The sequence below is a fragment of the Clarias gariepinus genome, chromosome 21 (genome assembly GCF_024256425.1).
Source record: "Clarias gariepinus isolate MV-2021 ecotype Netherlands chromosome 21, CGAR_prim_01v2, whole genome shotgun sequence".
NCBI classification, from domain to species: domain Eukaryota; kingdom Metazoa; phylum Chordata; class Actinopteri; order Siluriformes; family Clariidae; genus Clarias; species Clarias gariepinus.
Window position 1 is genome coordinate 13,713,167 of NC_071120.1, and position 26,087 is coordinate 13,739,253.

Sequence of the window (26,087 nt, forward strand, 5' to 3'; positions counted from 1 at the left end):
TGCGGTTCTTTAGATGTTGTTCTAGGTTCTTTTATTTAGTTTTTCATAGGACCAGGCAGGTTTGGACATCTTTTTTTCCATTAATGAATAAAATCATCGTTTAAAAACTTCCATGGGTTGAAAAAAAAATCAGTTAGGAGGAAAATACTTTTTCATGGCCCTGTATACCAGCAGTGAGTTACAAAAGCTGCCACAGCCTGAGGCATTCCATTTGACCAGTGCCACCAATCTTCGTGGCAGTATCCCAATCATTTAAGTGTGACAAATGTGCAAAGAACATAAAATTAGGGAAAGGACAAAAACTTTTTTCACAGTACTCTACGCATGATTTACTCCCCACTGACTTTCTGTAGATTAAAAACATGAATTCTCGCTTACAAAGCCAAACACACACACCTAACTACTGGAAAGCACATGTCAAACCAGTCTGGCTCGACTTGAGCAACCATCCACAAAGTACTGAGAAGTCATGCAACACGACTTGGCTTCCAGGTGATAGAATGAGCTCCCCTTCCTGTGTGCAAATGAATCAAAACTCACCTTTTCACTTACATTTGGCAGATGCTCTTATCCAGATTAAATTATTTTTTAAATGATCTCATTACACATCTGAGCAGTTGAGGGTTAAGGGCCTTGCTCAGGGGCCCAACAGTGGCAACTTTTTTGGTGTTTGTGGGGTTTGAACCTGGGATCTTCCAAACCGTAGTCCAATGCCTTAACCACTGAGCTACCCCTGGCCCCACTTACACACTTACACAAACAAACAATAGGTAATAGTGTTCTGGGGGATCTGACTAACAGTATTTGAGCAAGCATAAAGATTACTCCAAAGTAGTACGAAGCCAGTCTAGATGAGGGAGTCCAATAAATGCTGTAAATAATGAAAGCACAATGAAGTACAAAATGGATTTCCAGTGTGTTTGCTGTAAGTCAGGGATCAACAGTACCACTCCGGTGCTCCAGTGTTTAACACAATTTGGTGAATCTTCTGCTTTAACACACCTGAATCTGTTTATGACCAGGTTCTGTGGGTAAGTTTAGCTGTTGGTAAATTACACCCTGTGCTGGACACTTTACATCCAGGACTGGAGCTGAAGAACCCTGCTTTAAGTGTGTCAGCTGTGAGCTTCCCACTGCGTGCTGGGTGTTTATAATATACTCTACCACTAGGTGGCAGCAAACAAACGCGGTCACGGAAAAGAACAGGAAATAAAGTGTATTACTCGTTTTCTTCCGGAGCGTTTTAAACGAGGCAGCGACGCCGGCACATTCAACCAAGCGGAGTGAATCTGTTTACAATGGTACGAATATATATTTTTTTACTAGTGTGTCTTGAATTAGTTGCATTTATTACATTTTTATTGTCCTACAGTGCATAATATCCATGTTAGATATGGAGTTTTATCACAAACTGCCTAGCCGCGAGTTGCTTTATTTACAATGTTGTCAGTCTCCTGCCTGCTTCACTGTACTGTTACAGTATAGTAAATATTACAACTAAGTAATCAAGGTTAAATAAGTCTGTTATTTTACTGATGATCCTTTCTTGTTTTAGTCTGTCACTTTGCACACAGACCTCGGGGACATAAAGATCGAGCTGTTCTGTGAGAGGACTCCCAAAAGCTCAGAGGTGGGAAAAACACTCACACTCTGTCTATAACAGCGGCCAAGCTAAAGTGTAAAGTCGCTCCACTCATGTCTCTGTACTCAACTATTTATTTATGTTCTTAGCTGTACTGTGATCATTTTACAGAATTTCCTAGCCTTGTGTGCCAGTGGTTTCTACAATGGCTGCATATTTCATCGAAACATTAAAGGGTTTATGGTCCAGACAGGAGACCCCACAGGTAACATCATGCCATTTTTTAAATAAGAAGTCCATCCGTAGTGGGGGGAGAATACATTCATATAGACATATCTATTATGTTGATAGTGAGGGTATTGGTGGCTGAGTGGTTTTGATTCTCAACCAATGCCTAGACTCCAACTGCAACTGGATGCCGTTACAGTCTCAAGCCCAGATAAAATGGGAGGTGTAAAACTTGTGCCAAGTTGTCTGTGTGGATTGAATAGTCCGCTGTGGCGACCCCTAAACAGGAGCAGCTGAAAGACTAACAACATCATGTGCTTAGTGACTTTGTTAGTTGATTATTCCTGTAAGAAGTTAGAGGCTGTGTGCCGCCCTCATATGCCATAACTAGTGCAGTTACAGTGGGGTTTAATAAAAAAAAAATCTTTATTAAGAAATGCTTAATAAACAAAAGTAAGAGCAAGGTTTAATTCCATAATAGTTTTAACACTGTTAAACATTCTACAAAATTAAACATTTAACGCTCAAAGTTTCAGAATACAGTCCTGTGTGTATTAAATGATGTAAATAAAATTAAAGAAATGGGAACAAATGTTTTTTACTGTGACAGGCTGCAAAGTGCAGAAAGATACAGTTTAATAATTGGTGGTTTATGTAGCAACCTCATTTCCCCTTTCGTCTGTTCCAACCACTTAGTATATTTATTACCATCCTGATCATCTGTCATCATCTGCACCTGTTGCTCACTGGTTCATGCCTTAAGTTAGATGTTTTTAAGCTTGAATGATTTCTAGGTCACTGTGTGGCTTAACTAAAAACCATTCTTTTGAAACTGGTCAGGTATGAGGACAGGACTGAAAACTTGCAAAAATGAGAGCAATTCCTTAAGACTATATTTAAAAAATCTGGATCTTTGGAAGAAAAATATAAAGAAATGACGGGCGCTAAGGAATGTGCACAGTATATAGCATACATACATGAAGAAAGAAAAATCAACAGATAATATTTTTAAACGTACTGTATGTGCAAACATAGTAAAAGGTGGCTAGTATTTTTTTTCTAAGAGCTGGGATCATCATTCATGGATATACAGCCTTCTTTTTGCAACAATCAGATTTACTGCATCTACTGAGTCTCATCACCATACTGTGCTTGAAGTCTTCTGTAAAGTCGATTTTACACCTTTATTCACGAAAAATATAAGTCCTGGTTTGATTTGAATGCCCCTGGTATGAGCATGAGTAAGCAAGGACACTAATAAAAAAAAATAAAAAAAAAGATTAATTGTCACAAAATTGTAGGAAAATTAAAAATAGTTTCCAGGTTCGAGTTTCTGAGATTGTTACCGAGCAGTTCTCTCAAACATGCTTGTAATTTGGTCTTTGTCTTAATGCAGGTACAGGAAAAGGAGGAACAAGTATTTGGGGAAGAAAATTTGAAGATGAATATAGCGAACACTTAAAAGTATGGTGACAAGCCAATGCATTTTCATTGCATATTTAAAAAAGATATTTGTTTAATGTGCTTTGTTTTTGTTTCGGGGCAGCACAATGTCAGGGGAGTAGTGGCGATGGCAAATAACGGACCTAATACCAATGGATCGCAATTTTATTTCACCTACGCCAAACAGCCTCACCTGGACATGAAATACACCGTATTTGGAAAGTATGTCACTGTTTGTTTGTTAAATCAAGTGTACACCATGTTGTAAAGGTCATTAAATCACTTTGCTTTGTTTTCTTAGAATAATAGATGGTTTAGAAGCTCTGGATGAGTTGGAGAAACTCCCCGTTCATGAGAAGACGTTCCGGCCTTTGACTGAGGTTCACATTAAGGATGTGACTATTCACGCAAATCCATTCGCTGGTTAACACTCTGTGGGTTGTCATGATTCATAACGGCAGCGCTTTAATACTGATGTGATTTAATGTTTGTACAGAACATTTGGGGACATTTTTAAAGCTTTGTGCTTTATTATGTATGTTTATCTGTTTGTTATTCGCAAACAGGGATTGTAATTATGCATCTATTTTTTATAAGTAATTAAAATAAAAATGTAGAAAATGAGAACTGAAGATTTTTCTTTCCTTTTTTTACATTTTATATAAATTAATGCCATGCTACTTGTTACTTTTGTTTTACTCACTCACCCCTCGTCAATAATGCTTTATCCTGTATTGTATACAGGGTCGTAGGGGGCCTGTAGCCTATGCGAGGAGACTTAGAACGTGAGGCAGGGTACACCCTGGACAAAATGCCAATCCATCACATGGCACACACTCATATATACGCATATATATAGTCATCTGCTCATTCACACACTACAGGCAATTTGGGAATGCCAGTTAGCCGAAGTACTTGGAAAAACCCCACCAAGCATGTGGAGACCATTCAAACTCCATGCACACAGACCCCGTCTGAGGCGGGAATCGAACACAGACCCTGAAGGTGTGAGGCACAGTTAACCACTAACCACTTAACAACACCCTGTTTTGTAAGGTCATCCCCAGGTATAAGAAACGGAATATATATATTTATATTTTTATATATAATATATATATATTTTATATAAATATTTATATTTTTATATATAATATTTTTTATACTTTTTATTTGTAAATATTTTAATAATTTTTCTATTGCAAACATTGTAATTGTAAAATGTAATTGTGTAAATTTAGGTCATAAACAGTCATATACTCAGCAAAAAAAGAAACGTCCCTTTTTCAGGGTGGTGTATTTCAACAATAATGTTGTAAAAATCCAAATAACTTTACAGATCTTCATTGTAAAGGGTTTAAACAATGTTTTCCATGCATGTTCAATTAACCAGAATCAATTAATTATCATGCACCTGTGAAATGGTCGTTAAGACCTTAAGAGCTTACAGAAAGTAGGCATTTAAGGTCACAGTTCTAAAAACGCAGGACACTAAAGAGACTTGTCTACCAACTGTGAAAAACACCCAAAGAAAGATGCCCAGGGTCCCTGCTCATCTGCGTGAATGTACATTAGGCATGTTGCAGGGAGGCATGAGGACTGCTGATGTGGCTATAAATTGCCATCTCCGCACTGTGAGACGCCTAAGACAGCGCTACAGGGAGACAGGAAGGACAGCTGATCATCCTCGCAGTGGAAGACCACGTGTAACAACATCTGCACAGGATCGGTACATCCGAATATCACACCTGCGTGACAGGTACAGGATGGCCACAACAACTGCCCGAGTCACACCAGGAACACACAATCCCTCCATCAGTGCTCAGACTGTCCGCAATAGGCAGTCCATGAGGAGGAGATGCACTGCAGTACTTCAAGCAGCTGGTGGCCACACCAGATACTGACTGGTACTTTTGATTTTGAGCCTCCCTTCATTCAGGGACACATTGTGAAACATTTTTAGTTTATGTCTTATGGTGTTGACTCTGTTAGTGTTCATACAAATATTTACACATTAAGTTTACTGAAAGTTAAAACAGTTGAAAGTCAGAGGACGTTTCTTTTTTGTTGTTGAGTATATAAGCATTTCACTTCATATCATACTGCATATGGTCATGTATGTGACAAATAAAATTTTTATTTGGTTTTGTGTCTTTACCTTTCCTCAAAACACATGTATTCCAGATTATTTAACATATTTTAGAATTTATTTTCAGTTTTATGTTCCAAACAAGTAGCCAGGCCAGGAACTGCTACATAGCAAACAAAACACAAGGTATGGATTAATATTGTACATTAAACAGTTATGCAATAAGTTGCAATAAGTTATTTGTTATTTTTCATGATTAATTGGTACTAGTTATTAATTTATTAATATTACTAATAACATTAAATAATATTTTTTATTTTATAAAAATTATATTTAATAATTATTAATAAAATTACTTATTTAATAATAACTATTGCCTTTTTGCTAAGTTATTTTAAATTAACAAGGCCTTTAACATTTTTAATTATAATTTAAGGGCTTTTATTTTTGACCCGGAACACATTTAATGTCTATATGTTCTGTGTTCTCTTTAGTTTTATTTAATATTTGTATGTCTATTTGTATATACGAAACATGTGAATTTTACTGTAATTTATATATATATATATATATATATATATATATATATATATATATATATATCTTGTGCATATTTTTTGCGGCCATAGACTGTCGCGACGCGGCGGCGTGCGTTATTTGGCCACGCCCACTTGTGTACGTTGCGCGCGTGAAAAGCTCGTGAACGTGGAAATAAGCGATGGCAGCGTCAGATTCCTTTAAAGTAAGTTTATTTTCTTTACAGACCTTCACGTGAGCTATTTATTTATACTTAGTTAAGGGTCAGAAGCATAAATTCTACAAGTGTGTTCATTGGCATTAAGTGTTGTGAGTGTAAAGTGCATAGTCAGGTGGAGGTGTGTGTGTGTGTGTGTGTTAGGTTTGCTCGCTGAAGGATAAAGTCGCGTTAATCACTGGAGCGAGTTCAGGGATCGGAGCTGGAACTGCGCATGTCTTCGCCAGACTCGGAGCTCAGCTCGCGCTCAACGGCCGCGACATGGACAACCTCAGCAAAGTGGCCAGAGAGTGTGAGGAGTGCGGTGGCAAGAAGGTAAACCCCTTTATTGGAGGAACACTATACTGCTTTCTTAATTATAAATATATGGCCTCCCCTGACAAAAAATAAATAAAAAATCCAGTTTGTTTTTTCCAGCACATCTGGCTGGTAGCAACTTTCTGCCAGCTGTTATTTCCTGCCTACTTTTTAACTAGAGATGGGGGGATAATCGATTCAGTTATGAATCATGATACTTTTCTGTGGCAATTCATGCATCTATGGATTCCATCAATGAAAAAAATATAATAATAGTTTTTACATTAATAATAGACAAAGGCCAACCCTGCGAGGTTTCTAAGGCATCTTGAGAAGGACCTGCTCCAGCTAGATTCTGCTTTATGATGGCTGGAGCTACCATCCTGCTCCTGTGCTTCCAGTGATCTGACCCCATCTGCCCTCTGCACCTACTGCTGAACTGAATCTACACAACTTCTGTTATATTGAACTTTCACCTGCACAACACACATGATGTTATTTCTATCTGTTATTACCCAGATGAGGATGGGTTCCCTGTTGAGTCTGGTTCCTCTCAAGGTTTCTTCCTATTGCCATCTCAGGGAGGGAGTTTTTCCTTGCCACTGTCGCCGTCACCCTTGGCTTGCTCATCAGAGACGTTTCATTCATCATTCATTCTTTTCATTATTATCTAGACACATTTTTCTCACACATACACACTTCCAAATATTTTCTTTTCTTTTCTTTTCTAGAAAAAAAAAAAAAAAAATTCTTTAATTTTTTTTTTTTTGTGAAGCTGCTTTGAGACAATGACCATTGTTAAAAGCGCTATATAAATAAAATTGAATTGAATTGAATTAATAATAGTCATGAACCTGTCGGTTGTCCAGTGACCAGAATTGGCTGGTTTTCAGTTTGATTGGCCGTGACCGGTGATGAGCTGATCAGCCTCAGATATAAACGATTTTGTACCAGGAGCAGGATCTTCTGTGTGGTGCAACAAAAACACGTTTTTATGGTGGTTTATTATCAAAAATCATGCATGTTAAAAGTCTCTTCTGCCTTGTTCTCCAAACTCTGTGAACGAATTAGTCGCAAACACACTCACAATGCACACTTACACCAGTCTCCAAACACCTTAAGCGGTAATAAGTCAGAAAGTGCGTCTGTTAGAAGCCCGCTTGCAGTCACTCAACTCGCACGTTCACTGCTGAGTTGAGTTTTGAGACTTTGGAAATGTTAAAGGTGGTAAAACACCACTGTTTCTTTATAATACTACACATAGTGCTCTCTGAACTATTAACACATTTTCAACCAGTGTGGTCGGAGTGAATTATTTGCCAAGTTTGTATTTTGGATAACAGAAATACATGCTTTTTTGTTAAGTTTAGTTTAATTTAATTTAAAGTGAAAAGTTAAACTGTTTAGTTTAAAGTAAATTTTTAATTCAATTCAATTTTATTTGTATATCGCTTTTAACGATTTACATCGTCACAAAGCAGCTTTACACAATCAGATAAATTTAGTTTGTATGAAATTTGAATGTGTATGAATTAAAATGATATGACTGTCTCTGATGAGCAAGCCAAGGACGACGGCGACAGTGGCAAGGAAAAACTCCCTGATATGGTAATAGGAAGATTCCTTGAGAGGAACCAGACTCAACAGGGAACCTATCCTCATCTGGGTAAAAACAGATAGCAGGGATTGATGTGCATAATAATATGCGAGACTGGAAGTTCAGTATAAGAGGAGATTTGTAAGATTAAAGTCCAGTTTGTTCCTGGAGGCTCAGGTAGACTGTAAGAAATTCCAGTCCTGAACTATTGAGTGACTGAAGATAAAAGAGATGGAGAAATAACAGTTAGGTATGGTCACAGTCACACAATGTATAATGTGAACGTATATTTAGTGCAGAGTGCAAGCAGAGACTCCGGCAGGACTAACTATGACAGCATAACTAAAAGGGAGAGCCAGAAGGAAACACAAACATGAGGGCTTCCAGAGATGTAAAGCACCAATCACCTCACCGTCAACAAACCTAAGTGATCAATGAGAGTGAGGAAGACAGCATCCACACATACAAGTTCACCATAATACTCTATGTCCATGAGTTCCCCAGATCTGCTCCTTTACCTAAGGCAAATCTATTTATAAAAATGCTTGGCTAAATAAATAGTTTTTTTAGCCTGGGCTTAAACACTAAGACTGTGTCTGAGTCCCGAACACTATTTGGAAGACTATTCCATAATTTTGGGGCTTTGTAAGAAAAAGCTCTGCCCCCTGCTGTAGTTTTAATAATGCGCGGTACTGAAAAGCAGCCTGCATCCTTTGATCAAATTAGGCGTGGCGGATCGTAAGACACTAGCAGTTCGCTCAGGTACTGCGGCGCAAGACTATTTAATGCTTTATACGTCAAGAGTAGTATTTTTAAATGGATGCGAAATTTCACAGGAAGCCAATGCAATGTGGATAAGATAGGGGTGATGTGCTGATACAGTATCTTCTGGTTCGAGTGAGGACTCTCGCTGCTTCATTCTGGACTAATTGAAGCTTGTTTAAGCACCTTGTTGAACAACCAGACAGTAGGGCATTACAATAATCCAACCTAGACGTGATAAAAGCATGAACTAGTTTTTCTGCATCATTTGGCGACAATATATTTCTTATCTTGGCAATATTTCTGAGATAAACGAATGCTATCCTGGTAATATTATCTACATGTGCTTTAAATGAAAGGCTGGAATCTATAATTACACCGAGGTCTTTTACTGTTGCACTTGATGGAACAGAAAGGCCATTTAAAATCACAGTGTGTTTAGAAATCTTACTTCTAGCTGCTTGTGGTCCTATGACTAGAACTTCTGTCTTATCAGGATTAAGCAGAAGGAAATTAATTTACATCCAATCTCTTTTTTAACATCCAATCTCTCAATTTGTATTGTTAAGGTCCTCCGTTGATTTTTAGCTTAGAAAGCTAAAGTTATAAGGAGCCTGCTATGTTTAATTAATCATTAAACATATTTAAAGTTTAAAATTGTAACAAAATCAGGGGAAAATGTAATTTATAGGTTTATTCCCCTAGTTCCAGTGTTTGCGGGACTTTCGTGTAAAAGCTATATCACACGAGAGGCGTGCTGTTGTACTGAATATCAACATACCCGTGATGGTGTTGTTATAACTAGGGCTGAAACGATTCCGAGGAAATGACTGGTAATGCTGGTAAACGTAGCTGTATGTAATACATTAGTAGCTTAGATTCTTTTGAGGTTAGCACTTTAGCAGGTTAGAACAGATGCAAGAGGAGACAGAAAGATCTGTCTTATCAGATCTGTAAGAAAGAGAGGAAGATAGTAGAATAAACTTCTTTTATATAAAATAATTCCTTCACACTATATATGTGCATGTTTGTTTGGTATTCTGTCAGCCACTCTTAGTGCCAGGAGACTTGACTGATGAGGACACGGTAAAGAAAACAGTTGAAGAGACCATCGCTCACTTTGGGCGTCTGGATGTTCTTGTTAATAGTGCAGGAATCCTCGCCATGGGCACCATAGAGACCACCGACTTGGCACAGTATGATAAAGTGATGAATGTTAACGTCAGGTAAGAGTTTTTGTCTCAGATTTAATCTGCTGCCTTTCACGTTGACATGCTGCCTAACGAACTATATTGAGGAAAGTTTGCACAAAAAGTTGCACAAAACCTTTAGTCTGTTTTTTTTTGTTTGTTTGTTTGTTTCAGATCAGTTTATCACGTTACACACTTGTGTGTGCCACACTTGATTCAAACTAAGGGCTGCATTGTAAATGTGTCAAGTGTAAACGGGCAACGATCTGTAAGTTTATTTTTTTCTTAAAAACAAAAAAAGACTCACATTGTTCTATTAAACTGTATGTAATTGTCAGTGTTGCAATAGATGTTTTGGTTTCTGTCATCTCTTCTATAGTAAGCAGTTTTACACAGTGATTCTTATCATTCTGCAGTTTCCGGGAGTGCTCGCATACTGCATGTCCAAGTCTGCCATCGACCAGTTTACACGCTGTGTTGCTCTTGGTACGTGGTCTTCTCTAATCCCTTTGCTAGAATGCTTAAAGTGTTAAGGTTTAAGTATTAAAGTGTTTAAGTGTACATGTCCATAATTTGGACTGTATATTATATTTCAGAGCTGGCGCCAAAGCAAGTCCGAGTCAACTCTGTTGGGCAAGTTCATTAATCCTGTTACTTGAGTTGTAATGAGGATTCATGACATCTAATGACTTTGAACCGAAATTAGTATTTCTTGTTCAATGTTGTAATATGAATATTGTTTTACAGGCCAGGTGTGATCATAACAGAGGTTCACAAGCGCGCAGGTTTAAGTGAAGAACAGTATCAGCAGGTAAGCTCTGGCGTGGATCGTTTCTGTGTCTCTTTATAATATCTTACCCTTCTGTGGTTTATTTCACATTTCACACCTGGTGACCCTGAAACGTAACTATTATTGCATGCATGCTGTTTTTTTCTTCCTGTTACTGTACTGTAGTTCCTAGAGAAGTGTAAAGTCACACATGCCCTCGGACGACCAGGTGAGGTGGAGGAAGTGGCTCAGGCAATTGCCTTCCTGGCCTCAGACGCTGCCACCTTTATCACAGGCGTGAATCTCCCAGTAGACGGAGGCCGTCATGCCATGTGTCCACGATGAGCCACAGCATCATTAGAAATCTGATTAGTAATCAATATTGACTGTGAAGATCAATTATCTCTTGTAGTAGACATCCTCAGGTAAATGGTATCCTCAAATGTTTTTGACTCTTCTTGAGATTTTCAGGTCTTATACACACACAGAATTTTATTGGGATTAGGTGGTTTAAATTGAATTTAGTTAAACTGAAATAAAAATGAAAGTTAATAAACTGGTTCTTCGTTATGTCACTATATTTAATGAATCACAAGTTCACCAGTAACCTCGCCGGTAAAATAAAATAAAAATTGTTTACGTAAAAATTTACACTGTTGGAAAAGACAGTTGAGAAAACAACACGAATCATGACTGAGGTTTCATGCGTATTTTGCAGAGGTCCCACTAAAAACACTTGGTTAAGGATGGCTATTATCTCTCCAGGAAAGAAACGCTGATGCTTTTATCCAAAGTGAATTACAGTTGTGGAAGCATACATCTGAGAAGTTAAGGGTTAAAAATGTATTCAGCTTATCTTGCAGAATAGTTTTTTTTTTATATTTTTACTTTGGATGTTTACATATAAATGAAAGAAATAAAACATAATGCTCCCGGGGAATGTAATGCTAATAAATAAGTATAAAAATTACATTTCTGTTGGAAAATGCGCATAATTAGGGGTACTGCTTGAAACCTGAAGTATTGCCAAAGATTGATTGAGTGTGTCTCTTCTTTGCAGAAACATACCGTTTGTTTCCTTCTCTTTTTCAGCTGTGTTTGTTCCTTAAATATTATAAGGACCCCAAGTCACCTGACTAGGTATGGTTTTAAAAATAACACAAGCGTATTACAACAACTTAAATTTTAAAACATTTTAACACATTCTAGTGGGACTGGTGATGTTATACAAATTGCTTTAACTAAAATAAGTAATCATTTAAACACTCAGTCATTAAAAGGATTATACACTTATTGTGATTCTTTGAGGTAAAATGTAAGCTGAATACATCTTTAAAAGGCCCAACTTGAAGAAATCACGATTTTCAGAAATTCAGAGGATTCATATAAAACAATTACAAAACAGCAGCTTTTGAATACAGTACAATGACCCAATAACTACACAATAACACACGTTATGGAGCTCGTATGATGGGTACATATTAACCGTTAGTGTGCCTACAGAGTTTTAACATATATACAGGGGAATTTATCAGGTTTATAATCCATAAAGGTCTTTAAACAAGTCTTTAGTAGCCACAGTATATTTAAAACCCTTCAAGCATGCTGCCTTCATTGGCATTGTCAAAACTGTTCTTGCCATGGATTTGCTTCAAATGTTTGCGCAGGACTGGTTTGTGGGCGAACACCATATCACAGTAGTTGCACCGGTGCGGTTTGTCACCGCTGTGCAGGTTCAAGTGATCAAGCAGCGAGCACTTTTGCGTGAATGTCTTGCCACAAATTTTGCACTGGAACGGCTTGATTCCGGCATGGACGCGCATGTGCCGGTGCAGGTTTCCTTTCTGTGTGAACGTCTTGCCACAAAGGAGACACATGAACAGCTTATGCATCTTCAGGTGGTTGGCATAGTTCTCCAACTGGCGGAAGACGCGGGTGCATTTTGGGCACTGGTGGTACCATTGCATGCCTTTGTCAGAATTCCGAGAGCAGCTCCATACATTCTCTTTCCCTGAGCCACTGGGACCAGGAGAGGAAAGTGCGTAGTCGAGAGTGGCGTTAGGGGTCATTTCGGCCGGCCGTGTCTCTACTGTGGAGTTTATGAGCGAGTGCTGGGGCTCTGGGGAGCACAGAGCCGGCGACCGAGCAGGACCACTCTGTAAATTTTGAGACATCTGCATTCGTTCATCCACTGATTCGACTTTAATGATATTGATCGGGCTCTCCTCTCCTTGGCATTTCCTCTGAAACATAGGAGGTGATCTTGGTTCAATGATTACATCATCATCGTTATCATCTTCAATCACGTTGTCCACCTCTTCGTCGTCATCAAACACTGTTTGAATATGTAGTGGTTCTTCCTGCTGTGTGCTAACACTGGAAGTTTGATGAGAAGCATGGGGATCCTCAACTTTCTGAGGCTTAATAAACTTATTCAGAGCTTTTGTGCACTGCTCCACAATGTGGCCCATCTGTAAGAAACTGGCCACCGTCAGATAGTGGACAAGTTCCAACTCAGGGAACTCAAGTGTCCCTGTATAACAAGAGAGAAGGAGTCTACGTCCAACTTCTGCGTCTTGCGGTGTTGTTATCTCAACTTCATGGGAGTCCTGAAGGAAAAACTGGTCTCTGAGAAAAGGAGAGCCAGCAGCAAACACGACTTTATGACCAGGAATCTCGACGTCATTAATGTGCACAATTACATCGCAGAAACGTTGGTCCTTTCGAAGCGCATCCATCTTCTGAAGCATGGAGTCACCAAATGTGGCGAAACTGAACTGCAAAATAACTCCGTCCTGGGCCATGGCTGCCTATGATGGCTGTGAAAAAAACAACAACAACAAAAAAAAAAACAGCATGCATATTAGCAAACAAATCAGTTAATTTCAAATTACAAGGGTGAGTAAAAATATCTGCATTTCAGCTATATTAAAACTTCTGTTGGGCACACTGTCTTATTGCATTAAAGGGCATCAAAGATGAAATGTGGCTAGGTCTTTCAGCATGACAATAATCCCAAACACACCGCCCGGGCAACGAAGGAGTGGCTTCGTAACAAGCATTTCAAGGTCCTGGAGTGGCCTAGCCAGTCTCCAGATCTCAAGCCCATAGAAAATCTTTGGCGGGAGTTGAAAGCCAATGTTGCCCAGCGACAGCCCCAAAACATCAACAGGAATGGGCCAAAATACCAGCAACAGTGTGTGAAAACCTTGTGAAGACTTACAGAAAACGTTTGACCTCTGTCATTGCCAACCAAGGGATGATTTTTTTTTTTTTACTGATCAACTACTTATTTTCCACCATAATTTGCAAATAATCTCTCATCTTTTTTAAGTGGGAGAACTTGCACAATTGGTGGCTGACTATATACTTTTTTTTTTGCCCCACTGTAGTTCTGATGAAGAAGTAAAGACTTTGTGGCTGGCAGATCAGCCTAAAACATTTTTTAAATGAGAGAATACATGAGCATTATTGTTTTTGTAAAGTAATGTGTACTGTAACCGTACTAACCAGGTTGTCCTAAGTGACTGCTTAAAGTTCATTTTTTTTTCTTTTTAAATCTTAGCTGATTTTCCTCCATCACCAATTTTAAACAACACAAACTGTATCAGATTCATACTGTATTACTGTATGTATCATTATAATGTTTTTTTTTTTATGAGTTCGTCAGTCTTTACCCAAGTGTGTGCCATACAACCGTCCATAAACTTGCACCATATATAAACTTTTAAAAGACACTAGATCTTACAGCTGATATTACAGCGGTGTAATGTTATTAGGGACAACCCGTGTTTACCACAAAACATCTTCATATCACTTTTACAAGGCTTTAACAGCGAGACTAATAGCCAGCAGATATTAAAACAAACACGAGTTAATTATACTGATTCATAGCCAAACAACTGCAGCTGATGATTAACAAACAACAGTCATAACGTTACACTATACAGGTGTTTAACCTCCATGAAGGCATAACTGGAGCAGAGCCACAACACTTTATCAGCTACAAAACAACATTAGCTAAAGCTTAGCCAGTTAGCCAGCTATGTTGTTATCTTTTTTTATTTTTTTTTTACAGTTATCCTGCATGCAGAAAAAAAAAAATCAGGAAGTGCACACCTAAGCAACAAGACAACGCTAGAAAATCACAGCGATATCAGACGACACGTTAGAGTAAATAAAGTAAAGCGAGTTTACCGTTATGGGCGGATTAACACCTGAGACAACAGCTCTGTCCAAAACCGCATACTAACATACTACATAGTGTGGTTAAAGAAATACGCCACCTATGGGTCGAGTTTAATTGTGACATACTATACAGTACTGTAGTATGCATTTTAGGAAGAACCCAATGGCGCAGACATGTGATGACGGAAGTGGGCGGGGCCAAAAAGCGGAAGTCTTTTTTTTAGTCTTATTTATTAAGCGCGTTTATAATTTAAAAAATCCACCAATATAAAAAATATATATTAATATACTCCTATAATATAAAACTTTATAATATAAAAAATATATTTGTGTCGTACATTTTTTTTTCTTCAGTTTACACATATTTTGCACAAGGGGGCAGTATCAAATAATTTAAAATTATATTTTTAATTATTCAATAATTTTTTTAATTCATTTTTTCAATTATTTAATAATATTTCAAATATTTAAAAATTATTTTTGTGTAGTATATTAACAAAAGTATTTGGCCAAACCTGTTAATTATTGAACTCAGGTGTTTCCCTTTAAAGAGCAGTCTTAATGCTTCAGCGTACCAAGACATCTTAGGCCATGTCTAAGTATGCTGTTTTCTGTTTTATTTTGCTTTTAATCAGAAGCCTAGACATTACTGGTTCCGCCATGTAAAAGTCCAACTGGTTCTCATCCAAAACCAATGTCGCTGTCTTTAGAGTTTTGTTTGTAGCAGCAGTGAGCTTCGTAGTACATTCAAGCACCTCTATTCATTAACATAATGTACGAGTAACTGCACATGTAAAAATTCTTGTAAGCAACATTAACAAAATCACTAATTTTACGTAAGTTTGCCATCGCGCAAAGTATCCTTATAAAGAAAGCTGACATTAAATCAAGGAGAATGGCACACAGACAATGACATCATCAGCACACAAGGTGACGTTACAACAAGCCAATATCTCCATTTCCCCTGTCCACACAACACCACTGAAAACTTTTGGAAAATCTTCATTTGGAAAGGAGTTTTCCAAAAGCACAGTTTTCAATGACTAAAACTGTTTTTGCATGCGGAGGAAAGCCCAAAGTGCAGAAAAAAATCTGTGTTGAGTTTGGTGTGGAACAACTTGACTAGCATGCACAGAGTCTTGACCTCAACCCCATTGAGCATCTTTGGGATGAACTGAAACGGTGATTGTGAGGCAGGGCTTTTTGTCCAACATCAGTGCCTGACCTCATAAATGCAAAAAAATTCCCACAGAAACACTCAAAATCTTGTGCACAGCCTTCCAAGAAGAGTGGAAGCTGTTATGGCTGCAAAAGGGGACAAACTCCATATTGAAGTATGTGTATTTGGATATAATGGCATTGTAGGTTTGGCCAAATTCTTTTGTCCCTATAGTGTATTTGTATCAGGTGAAGTTACTTGCCACAGTCTGTATCCAAGTATAAAATAAGGTAATTAGTGTTACTTACAATCCACAGTTGTATTACTTCACAATAGCCATCTTAGTAGTTAGTGCCAGGAACCCATCACTGAGTATATACACAGGACGGGATATACATGTACATGCAGAAACTACACACATACAGTTACATACAGGTGCAATTTAGAGTCACCAGTCTATGATCCTCCAGAAAAAGCAAATGCTAGCCACAATAGAACAGTATCAGAACAGTATCACAGCCTGCCGAATATGGGGAACAGCATTGAAAGAGTTCAAGGTGATTGATCTTTAAACTTCCCAGAATCCTGAAGTCTGATCTATGGAGGCCACATCCTGCAACCCATAGCCCCCAAGGATCCAATGCTAACCTTCCTGTACCAGACACCACAGCACACCAGGGAAATTGGAGTCATGCCCCGAGGGGCCAGTGCTGCCCCAGAGGCACAATAACCTTTTTTTCTGACACATTACTCTGGTTTGAGTTGTACGGTTTACATTCTTGCAGCGATCTTTCTTGTCTGAAAAGTATGGCTAGTCAGCCATGCCTCCTTCTTCTATATTAAATATATATATTTTTTATAATATATTTAACTGATCATCACTTGGTTTGGGGAAAACTAAAAAAAAGCTAGTTTAGTTGAGCTGATTTTGCCAATTTTTCTAATAGTCTAATAGAAATTTATTTAAAAATAAATAAATAAATGGAATCGACAGAAGTTCCAGCAAAAATTAACTACAGTAAAACCAACTATTAAGCTAAAAATAGGGGTTCTCAATTAGTGGCATGGAGTAGAGAATGATAGTTTCACTCCCTGTGAGGTTCTACAAAAACACCATCCTGACCTGGTTATGGAGACGTGGTGATGCAGTTCCTTAAAAAAATTCCTCTTTTTTAGGAATTTTGCCAATGAAACACAAGTGGCAAGTTTAAATATGATGCAGGATACAATCCTGATAATGAATACATTGGAAGCTGTAAAGTTTACCATGGCAGGTAATAATCATGCTAAAGAGCAGAGCGAAATCCATCAGCTTCCTTTACCCCAAACTGCCTTTGGGGGAGTTATGTAACTGTATGTTGTTGTTTAGACAGATATTGTATGTTGTTGGTATACATTATTATGGTACAAGATTAACTAGTAACAAGAAAAAATGTCTCTGATCTTTCAACAGATTTAACAGCAAGGCGTTAGCTACAGTAGTGGAGGAATACAACAATAACTCTTCAAATTGTAACAAAAATGGATAAAGACATTACTCCTAATTTTTGTTTGCCCAAACTGACAATTGCATGAAGGATTCCAAAGAAAAAAAGTACTCTCAGCTGGGAAAGTAATAATATCAAGCATAGAGTGGCACAGGTTGCTATGACTGATTATTCCAGCGGGCATGGGGAGCACTGGGTGTGATGTCGCATATTCTAATGAGCCCCCTGGCCATGAGAAGATTCTGGCTGAGACAAGCACAATTTCAAATATATAATTTTGCTTCTTACCTTTAATATATTAAGGTCAAATTGTTTAAACACAATGTTCTTAAATTATACAGTTACATAATACTGGAAGAAAATATTGAAATGTAAAAATGTTTCATGTCCACCCACCTTTAAGACCTCCACCACAGCAATCACTGAATGATCTAAGCAGTCCTGGTCCATCATACATACAGTACCCAATACATGTCCCGAAACATTTCATGTCCCAAGGGATAAGGTGTCAAAGGCACTTGACTGGAATTAAACCCATAGGGGGAAACAAAGCCAGGTCTTGAAAGATAGTATCTGAGAAAACAAGCAAGCTTGTCTCAAAGATGGAACAACATTCCAGCAGTATGCTTGTAAAAAGTTTAAAATAATCGTGAAGTTTGCTGCCAGACAGTATATTAAGGTATTTTTGTACAGGAAAAGGATAGTTACTAAATCACTTTTCAGTTGTTTAAGAGATTTTATGGAATTATTGCAGAAGTACAGCTAATATTAATAAATAAACTAAATGCAAATCTTGATTGATTTTTAAAATTTACAGTATCACAAGTGAAAGGGGCTAAATTTGACAGAATAACAAATCCAGATCTACAGCCCTTTCTCATACTTAAGTTTTAACTGTTAGTTAATCATTTTGATAATCATCTAAAATGCATTATTATTCATCCTATTATTATTTTTATAATATGATTTGATTATGATTTAATTGAACAAAAATGTCAGAAAACAGGATTTTAAGCAAAAGCATTAATGCATACAAATGAATAAATAAAAACAAAACAAATCAAAATCTTATGTTTCATTTATCTTCTATATCAATTTCAAGACTTAAAACAACAACGAGTGGAACCCCTAGGGTTTCATTAATACTGGTAGGTGGGTGGCACCAAGTATGTTTGCAGCTTGAGCTGGGAAAGTCCAGTGTCCTTTCTTTGGTCACATAATAGAAAGATCTAAAGTGACGAGCCTATTTTAAAGACTATTGATACCTGTACGGTTTTCCAGTGAAGGAATGTTACCTATTCTGTAAACACCTCTACAGTATAAATACTGAAGTGATATGAAGTACGTTATTAAGTTACTAAGTGGATCATCCAGCTTTTCTCTCAGCTGTTGCTTTTTTAATACGCATAAGAGTAAACAGTACAATAAAAAAAGGAACACAATTAAAGAATACAAGTTTGTGAATAATGCAGGCCTGAGTTTGAACTTGAAAGTAAACTAAATTATATTGTGCAACACTATGTTTCCACCACATAGCGACTGTTATATAACTGTTACATTATAAAAATCTAACATATCATCCAGTGCAGCTAACCATTCACATTTCTTCACTAGTTTCTTTTAGACTGACATTGACTGAGAGAAATGTCTTAAAAGCAATGAGTCGGTCAAGTGCATTTGTCATATGCTGTACATTACTTTCAAACCAGCTGTGACACTTCAACAGAAATGCTTTTATCCACCAACTGAATTAGTTTGACACCTTAAAATATCAGACTACCAAAGAAATAAGCTGTTGAATTCTTCGAATTAAATTACGTACTTTTTTTGGCTTGGACTTCATCACACAGATACTCCAAAAGGTTTACTGGTTTTCAAGCTTATGCCGTATGTAAACTGATGCAACAATTTCTGCGGACAACTTAAAGACCCAGGAAAAAATCAGGGGACTTATGTTTTTACATTTTTAATTGTCTAGATTGTTTGAACCTGTGCCCTTGAGCTATATCACTAGCCCAAAGATAATTTTTTTTTTTAGCCTAATGTGACAGCTTAAATTTTTGTGTTTTTCTAAATGTATAAATCTAATGTGGACATGTAATTAAGAATGTGATCCGTCATGACATGCAAATCAAATCTGACCACAAAATAGGAATTAAATAATAGTTCATATACTATCAATGTAATATTAGATTCCAGTTCTTTGCAGAAAAAAGTGAAATCCATTCTGAAAAGCTTTTCTGCTCCCCATGGTGTGTTTATTTAAGTTGCATATACTGTATGATCTACAAGGCATTTCCAACACACATCTGTTGCTCAAATTAATATTATTTATTCTTTTTTGGAATGTTCAGAAAACCTTCTGTGTGTAAGTTTCCCTGATGATCAGCAGTTTCTTGAATATTCACCCAAGTCCATCTGGTACTGTATGAACAACTATGCCAAAATGCCTCAATGCCCCTTCTGAGGTTTGATGTGAATATTAACTCAAACTCTTGACCTGTGTCTGCATGAATGTATGGATAAAAATGTGTCCTAGATAAAGTGGGCAGTGAGTGTACAGTATTTAGTAGGTAGTAGAATGTACTTCTGTGTTTTATTTTATTTTTTGGAGGTCTTTATTTTATTTTTGATGGGTAGGTGAATACCATATTCACCTGTATACAGGTACACGCATCCTGCCAAAGTTACAGTATACAATAGTACAGAATTCTAAAACACTGACAAAGAAGTGTATCTCAGAGAGAGAGAGAGAGAGAGCGGGACAGAGACTACTCTTTCTGGCTGTAAGCAGGTTTTACAGAACTGATCTTCTGTTCACACGCAATAAGTCAGGTACTTGCCCTTGTGTGATACATGATCTAAATCATAATGCTAGGGTGACCCAGAAACCCAGAGGAATGCTCATGCCATTGACATCTTTGTCCTAGTTTACTTTCTCTTCAGGGCAGTAAAAGTCTAAACTAGGAAAATTACTATTGTATAGTAAGGTAAAACGCTTTTGCAGTACAACTCCCTCACGAACAAGACCGAGTATTTCACACACAAACCATAACAAAGACATGACATTCAAAACCACTCTATTTTTGTGGTTAGGCAGGTTCTTCCCCCGAGGTCCCACAAAGCTGCTGGGTTTAGTTATCTCTCTGCTACGCTTCTATACTGTATGTTGGTGTCTCTGACCAGACACAAATGTTTTCTGTGCTTATTTTCCAGCCAACAACACTGCAGTGCAATTTAAAACCACATAACACAGGTCACTCAATTGCTTTATTTTAAAAGCTTAATGTTATGCCTTTCCACTGTATTTGTTCAACCCATTATTTTTTAGATTGATTCAATGAAAATATAAAAAGGATTTGTGTGTGGACACATAACACCCATATGTGGTTTTTAAACAATGTACAGTATTCAAAAGTTATATATAACATTATTCAGGTTTCTGGGAGGGCTTTAGTATACAGTATTTTGCAATGTTGCTTGGGGATTTGTGCCCAATCATCTATAACAGAATTAGTGAGGTCATTCACTGATGCTGGGTGACGAGGCCTAGGCCATCTTCATTTCATCCCAAAGGTGTTCAGTTAAGTTGAGGTCAGGGTTCTGCGCAGTCTTCTAGTCCAATCTTGGCAAAACATGGCATTGATTGATTAATTTTTTTTTTTCACATGGAATTTTTCTTGCTGGTACAGGTTGTATTTCTCTAGCTTACAAAGAAAATCCGAAAAATCACATACTTTCAACATGGCAGGAAACATTTGGAGAAGAACCACATACTGTATGGTATGCTGGTCAGCACATATTTTTAATATATCTCTTTCCATAGGTTACATTTTTTGCAGATAAGACAAAAATGTCAATATGTAAGAAAGTTCATATTTAAAATTACACAAGATGCACCACAATGATTTCACATAAAGTAATGTATTCATGTATTTATTGATTTATTTTCTACTTATAACAGCCTGGATCACAGTACTGTAAGTACAGTATCTCCAATGTCCACTGCTTGTACTTCACACTTTGGCTCATGTGTTTAGAAGTCCAGAGATAGTGTTACCACTCGCAATGCTAAAATCATCTTTAGAACCATTAGCTAGGAGTGATTATAATGGCAAGTTTTATTTTTTCAATGATATATTTACTGCCATGCATGCTTCCCTTATTGTTTGGGAGAAGGCTCACTATTGAAGTTGAGTTGTAATGATGGTGAACACTGCATTAACAGGATTCACTTGTTGCGCTCCTCGAACTGCTCCACCTCACTTGATTCATCCACTACTTTACCATTGACCATAGTCTGGGTGACTACTTTTACAATCTTGCGTGTCTTTACCTCAGGTTCTTCTTAAACAGAAAGTTGATGTTATTTATGTAATCCGTCACAAGATCGTGAACAAAGCTTACTTGATTTAAATTATGTCAATGCTTAATGACTTACTTTTTGGTGCCGGAGTCTCTTTTACCCTAAAACACACACAGAAAACAAATGTGATTCACTTTCAGCTGCCAATGATTACTGACATAACCCCCATTGGTCCACAGATATATCTAAACATTTCCATTTTTCTGTACTTACACCTCCTCTCCCTCCAGCAGCCTCCTGTAGGTGGCGATCTCTAGCTCCAGGTTCTGTTTGACCCGCAGTAGCTGTTCGTAGTCTGTTTTGGTGCGCTGCATGTCCAGACGTAATTGAGAGAGTTCCTCCTCCAGTTGCGTTAGTGTTCCCTGGATGTGCTCCATCTCGAGGGTGTATTTATTAGTTGTCTCTTGAAGGTTCCCTTCCAGAACACTGACCTTGAAAGGGCCATAAGATTTGACACTTTTAATTGATAGTGTGCTATTTAATATATGAACTTATTAAAACTCACGCTACCACCATAAAAAGCTGCCTTTCACTTTGGCCTAATTAAATAAATGAAAAAATATAATAATTTGTATTTTCTATAAGATATCAGTGATATCAGTGCCAGTAGCATCTCAGTCTTTGTTTAGTGATACATCATGCTGGGGTAAATACAGTTAATTAAAGTCTGTGTACACATCAAGGCAAACAGCAGATGTACAGTACTAGTCTTTCACTTCCTGAGCAGCTAAATAAAGTATATACATGGTCTTGACATATTGTGCGAATGACTGATAAGCCTAACAAAGCCTAACCTTTAAATAAATCATCAGTTCTCTTTCTACAGGAAAAGTAATTACTTGTTTGCGGACGCTGTCCAGTTCCACCTCAAGCCCCTGCAGGAAGCGACGCCTCTCACCGAGCTCATTCTGAGCACATCGTAGAGCTTCATTATTCTCCTTCACCTCTGACTGCACTGTCTCCAGCTGAAATACAACCAAAGCTGAGATCATTTTACATAAAAGATGAAGTGGTTTATGTCCGTAGCATTTATAATTTAGATACCTAGAATAAATAAAAATGGATTTATTTCTACTAACCTTTTTCAGGTACCACATTTCAGCATCCTCCTTGTTTTTGCGTGCAATGCCCTCATACTGGGCCCTCAGTTCAGTCATGACAGCTCCTAAGTCTGGCCCTTGTGCTGCGTCCACTTCTACATTCACCTGCTCGTTGGCCAAACGGGCCTTCAGTGTGTTCTTGTCCTACATGGAACACAGACATTCAAAAGGATTTTCAGTGCCTTTACCTCCATACAGTGTACTTTACTTTAGTTTTTTATAATACTTAATGTGCCCATGACTTTGTTCACGTGGAATTTAACTGAACACTGAAAAATCTGTTGAATTTTGGATCAAATAAAGGTTTTTACGTGTTAACGTTAAGTGCGTGGAATGAAGGTGTAGATTTTAATGGCACACTCATAAGAGCATATTAAGAAATGTACAGTGCCATCTGTTGAAATTTGGAATTAACTAAGGATTTTTTTATGCTATAATGGCTCTATTTGTTCTATTACTCATCTTACTTCCCCAATAATTTTTTTTCCACAAATATCTTCAATATACAGACACTAAGTTTTATTATATGTATAGATGTGAAATGAGAATGTGCTTTAAAGAAAAAGATGCAAAATACAAGACAAAACATGGACTTTACACAGGCGAATGTATAAAGCTAAAGATTATAAGTGATAGTAATCAGTCAATATTATGTAAATGGGAGTGGTTTTAACCTCTAGGAACTGCGACACACATACATACTGTACATACATACACATCTCCTTGTGTGTTACTTGCTACTTAACATCTGTGTAAACTGAGAAGATACACCAGACAATGTAAATAGTAAAGCTTATGGTGATGCATGGTATGCATTTATTTCTGAATCGAAATGTCTTCTTAATTTGCTGCTTTTATTTAATTATTTTCCTAGACAGACACTTTTCATTTAGAGCGTAACCCATTTGGGAACTTTTTTCTCATGAAGCTAGTTGATAAAATACCAAGAGTTTATCAAGAGGGCGTGGTGGCTCATTGTGTTAAGACTCTGAGTTACTGACCCTAGCTTACTAGAAAGAAGCTGGGATAGGCGAAGACTGATACATTTTACTGCGCAGTAATGTCTATGTGACAAATAAAGGCTAAAAAAAGTTCCTTGTGTGTGAGATAAATAGATAGATAGAATTTGTGTGTAGACAGACTAATAAATTAAGTTATTCAGTTTAGTTTTTAGCGAAAAAAATGCCCATACAATAAAAAAAATGTTCATTTAAAATAAAAAAATCTGGCATTTAATTTTATGTGCTTGCAATAAGGATGAAGTGTATAGTAGGAAGCGCACCACACCCACCTGTCTAAACACCTGTTGTGTGTGTGTGTGTTTTTCTAGCAGCAATGGTTACATAAGGTGTTCCCATTTACAATAGACATCAACAGTTCCGGGGGCTGTCACATGCACTCGCATTACACAGAAACCACTTATTCTGACCAAAACTCACTTGCATTTTCTAATATTAATTTATGCATTCATCCAATCATTTAATAAACTGTAAAATTACCTCTTCATGGTTCTTCTTCAAGAAATACAGCTCCTCTTTAAGACTCTCCAGGTCTCCCCGCAGGGTCGTGATGATCTGGTCATGCTCTTGTTTAGCCCTACGCAGAGCAACACAGTCCCTCTCCACTGACTGACACAGAGCAGCTTCTGACTCCCATCTATGTTAATGCATATAAAGAAGTACACATACACATCAACATAAAAAAGGACCTTTCCTAAGTGTCTCTATCTCTTAGTTATGCAGCGCTCACTTAATCCGGAAGTCGTCTGCTGCCAGCTTGGCATTGTCAATTTCCAACATAATTCGAGCATTCTCCAGTGTCTTTTTTCTTACCTAAATAGCGCAAAACAAAGTTTGTGCATAACGATGAGCAATCATGATCTAAACACTACTAAATATTCAACAAGACTGTATGCATTTTAAAAGACGCAACATGAATTTGAGTAAAAAAAAAAAAAACCTGTCCAAACCTCCTGCCCAATAGCATGAGCTTGAGCCATCATGCCTTCTATGTCATGACCTTTAGGCATCTTCTCCAGCATGTGCTGCTTGATCTTCAGCTCCAGGTCAGCATTGGACTTTTCCAGTGACCGCACCTTGCTGAGATAGCTGGCCAGTCGATCATTGAGACCCTGCATTGTCTCTTTCTCACTGTTTCCTCTCAGAGAAAGGTTGCTGATGATGTTGAGGCCATTTCCCAATGACATGGAACGGGAGAGTGAAAGCGTGCTCGCTGAAGAAAGCACAGGGGCTTTAGATCGGCTCCGGATGCCTCCATCTCGCAAAGATGAGCTTGAGAAAGAAGGTTGGCGGGCTCCAGCATAAGTATGCACTGAGATACTGGCAGTCATGATAGCTGTGATGGATGGAAGGGGGTGGCTGTAATACAGTATGTTGGGTAACTGGGAAAAAAAAGTGATTATGGCACAGTTAGGAACTACATACATGAAATACATTAAATTTATATTGATAAACTAAAGAAATGACAAACAAATGCAAGTTACTCAAGAGCTTACTCTTTGTTATTATTGCTTTCATAAGAACAATCATAATAAAATTCACAAGCATAAAAATGTAGGTTCAAAAGGAAAAAAATTGGAAAACTAAATAAAGTACTTACACCAAGGCTTTCCTAATAGTAGACACAATGTGTGTTCGATTTAAATCCTTGTGGATCAGGTGTCCTTTATATAACTCAGATGAGGCAGGACGTTTGTCCAGGAACACTTGCTGGATTCTAACTGGTTAGAAAGCTACGTGTGTAGCCAATCAGATTAGCCCACAGCCTCCATGCTAGTTGTAGTTTTTGGAAAATGGCTAAATTACATTACTGGAACACTAGAGAGAAAACTTATTTTATTATTTATAGAAAACAGATGTTCATTGTTCTTCTCAATACCTTAATTTAGCCTAAAACATTAACAGAGATTCCAAAACAAATACAAAGTTCAAAAACTACATACAGTATGGCTGATATCATAGTGTTTGGGCCCTAATTATAAGAACTGTTAGCTTGTTCTCTTTAAGGAAACTGACTAAACGTCTAGAAATTTTCAGTGGATGCATGAATAATTTTTTTC

The 26,087-nt window shown here is 37.5% G+C and overlaps 4 protein-coding genes across 6 annotated transcripts; 2 read left to right on the forward strand and 2 right to left on the reverse strand.

Moving 5' to 3' along the window:
• The first annotated feature begins 1,225 nt into the window (after nt 1-1,225).
• ppil3 (peptidylprolyl isomerase (cyclophilin)-like 3) lies at nt 1,226-3,825 on the forward strand. The gene is made up of 6 exons (XM_053481253.1): nt 1,226-1,301; nt 1,556-1,630; nt 1,754-1,847; nt 3,207-3,274; nt 3,357-3,475; nt 3,555-3,825. Exons 1-6 carry the CDS (start codon nt 1,299-1,301, stop codon nt 3,679-3,681), a joined length of 486 nt encoding a protein of 161 aa, XP_053337228.1. The 5' UTR covers nt 1,226-1,298; the 3' UTR covers nt 3,682-3,825.
• A 2,141-nt stretch (nt 3,826-5,966) lies between these two features.
• zgc:101858 (uncharacterized protein LOC449555 homolog) lies at nt 5,967-11,267 on the forward strand. Its single transcript, XM_053481252.1, has 8 exons — nt 5,967-6,081; nt 6,238-6,408; nt 9,797-9,975; nt 10,114-10,207; nt 10,356-10,425; nt 10,536-10,572; nt 10,687-10,750; nt 10,895-11,267. Exons 1-8 carry the CDS (start codon nt 6,058-6,060, stop codon nt 11,051-11,053), a joined length of 798 nt encoding a protein of 265 aa, XP_053337227.1. The 5' UTR covers nt 5,967-6,057; the 3' UTR covers nt 11,054-11,267.
• zbtb26 (zinc finger and BTB domain containing 26) lies at nt 11,268-14,992 on the reverse strand. Of its 2 annotated transcripts, none has more exons than XM_053481250.1 (2): nt 14,828-14,898; nt 11,268-13,527 (listed from the first exon to the last, which is right to left on the reverse strand). In XM_053481250.1, exon 2 carries the CDS (start codon nt 13,510-13,512, stop codon nt 12,295-12,297), a length of 1,218 nt encoding a protein of 405 aa, XP_053337225.1. In that variant the 5' UTR covers nt 13,513-13,527; nt 14,828-14,898; the 3' UTR covers nt 11,268-12,294. The 2 variants fall into 2 exon arrangements, with proteins under 2 accessions (XP_053337225.1, XP_053337224.1); XM_053481249.1 differs by lacking the exon at nt 14,828-14,898 and adding an exon at nt 14,906-14,992 and having other exon boundaries at nt 11,270-13,527.
• A 6,278-nt stretch (nt 14,993-21,270) lies between these two features.
• Nucleotides 21,271-25,403, reverse strand: krt1-c5 (keratin, type 1, gene c5). Of its 2 annotated transcripts, none has more exons than XM_053481248.1 (8): nt 24,978-25,403; nt 24,758-24,840; nt 24,508-24,664; nt 22,988-23,152; nt 22,748-22,873; nt 22,122-22,339; nt 21,984-22,009; nt 21,271-21,886 (listed from the first exon to the last, which is right to left on the reverse strand). In XM_053481248.1, exons 1-8 carry the CDS (start codon nt 25,356-25,358, stop codon nt 21,774-21,776), a joined length of 1,269 nt encoding a protein of 422 aa, XP_053337223.1. In that variant the 5' UTR covers nt 25,359-25,403; the 3' UTR covers nt 21,271-21,773. The 2 variants fall into 2 exon arrangements, with proteins under 2 accessions (XP_053337223.1, XP_053337222.1); XM_053481247.1 differs by having other exon boundaries at nt 21,271-21,889.
• Nucleotides 25,404-26,087: the final 684 nt, after the last annotated feature.

Bases quoted from the DNA above. Each gene is read 5' to 3' on its own strand.
- zgc:101858 (XM_053481252.1), top strand. From the start codon at position 6,058: ATGGCAGCGTCAGATTCCTTTAAA. The intron at 9,976-10,113 runs GTAAGAGTTTTT...TGTTTGTTTCAG, and splicing joins GTGATGAATGTTAACGTCAG to ATCAGTTTATCACGTTACAC. The intron at 10,573-10,686 runs GCAAGTTCATTA...ATTGTTTTACAG, and splicing joins GTCCGAGTCAACTCTGTTGG to GCCAGGTGTGATCATAACAG.
- krt1-c5 (XM_053481247.1), bottom strand. From the start codon at position 25,358: ATGACTGCCAGTATCTCAGTGCATACTTATGCTGGAGCCCGCCAACCT. The intron at 24,841-24,977 runs GTTTGGACAGGT...TGCGCTATTTAG, and splicing joins CTCATGCTATTGGGCAGGAG to GTAAGAAAAAAGACACTGGA. The intron at 23,153-24,507 runs GTAATTTTACAG...TGTTCCATGTAG, and splicing joins TGAAGAAGAACCATGAAGAG to GACAAGAACACACTGAAGGC.
- zbtb26 (XM_053481250.1), bottom strand. From the start codon at position 13,512: ATGGCCCAGGACGGAGTTATTTTGCAGTTCAGTTTCGCCACATTTGGT.
- ppil3 (XM_053481253.1), top strand. The intron at 3,275-3,356 runs GTATGGTGACAA...GTTTCGGGGCAG, and splicing joins AATATAGCGAACACTTAAAA to CACAATGTCAGGGGAGTAGT. The intron at 3,476-3,554 runs GTATGTCACTGT...TTGTTTTCTTAG, and splicing joins AAATACACCGTATTTGGAAA to AATAATAGATGGTTTAGAAG.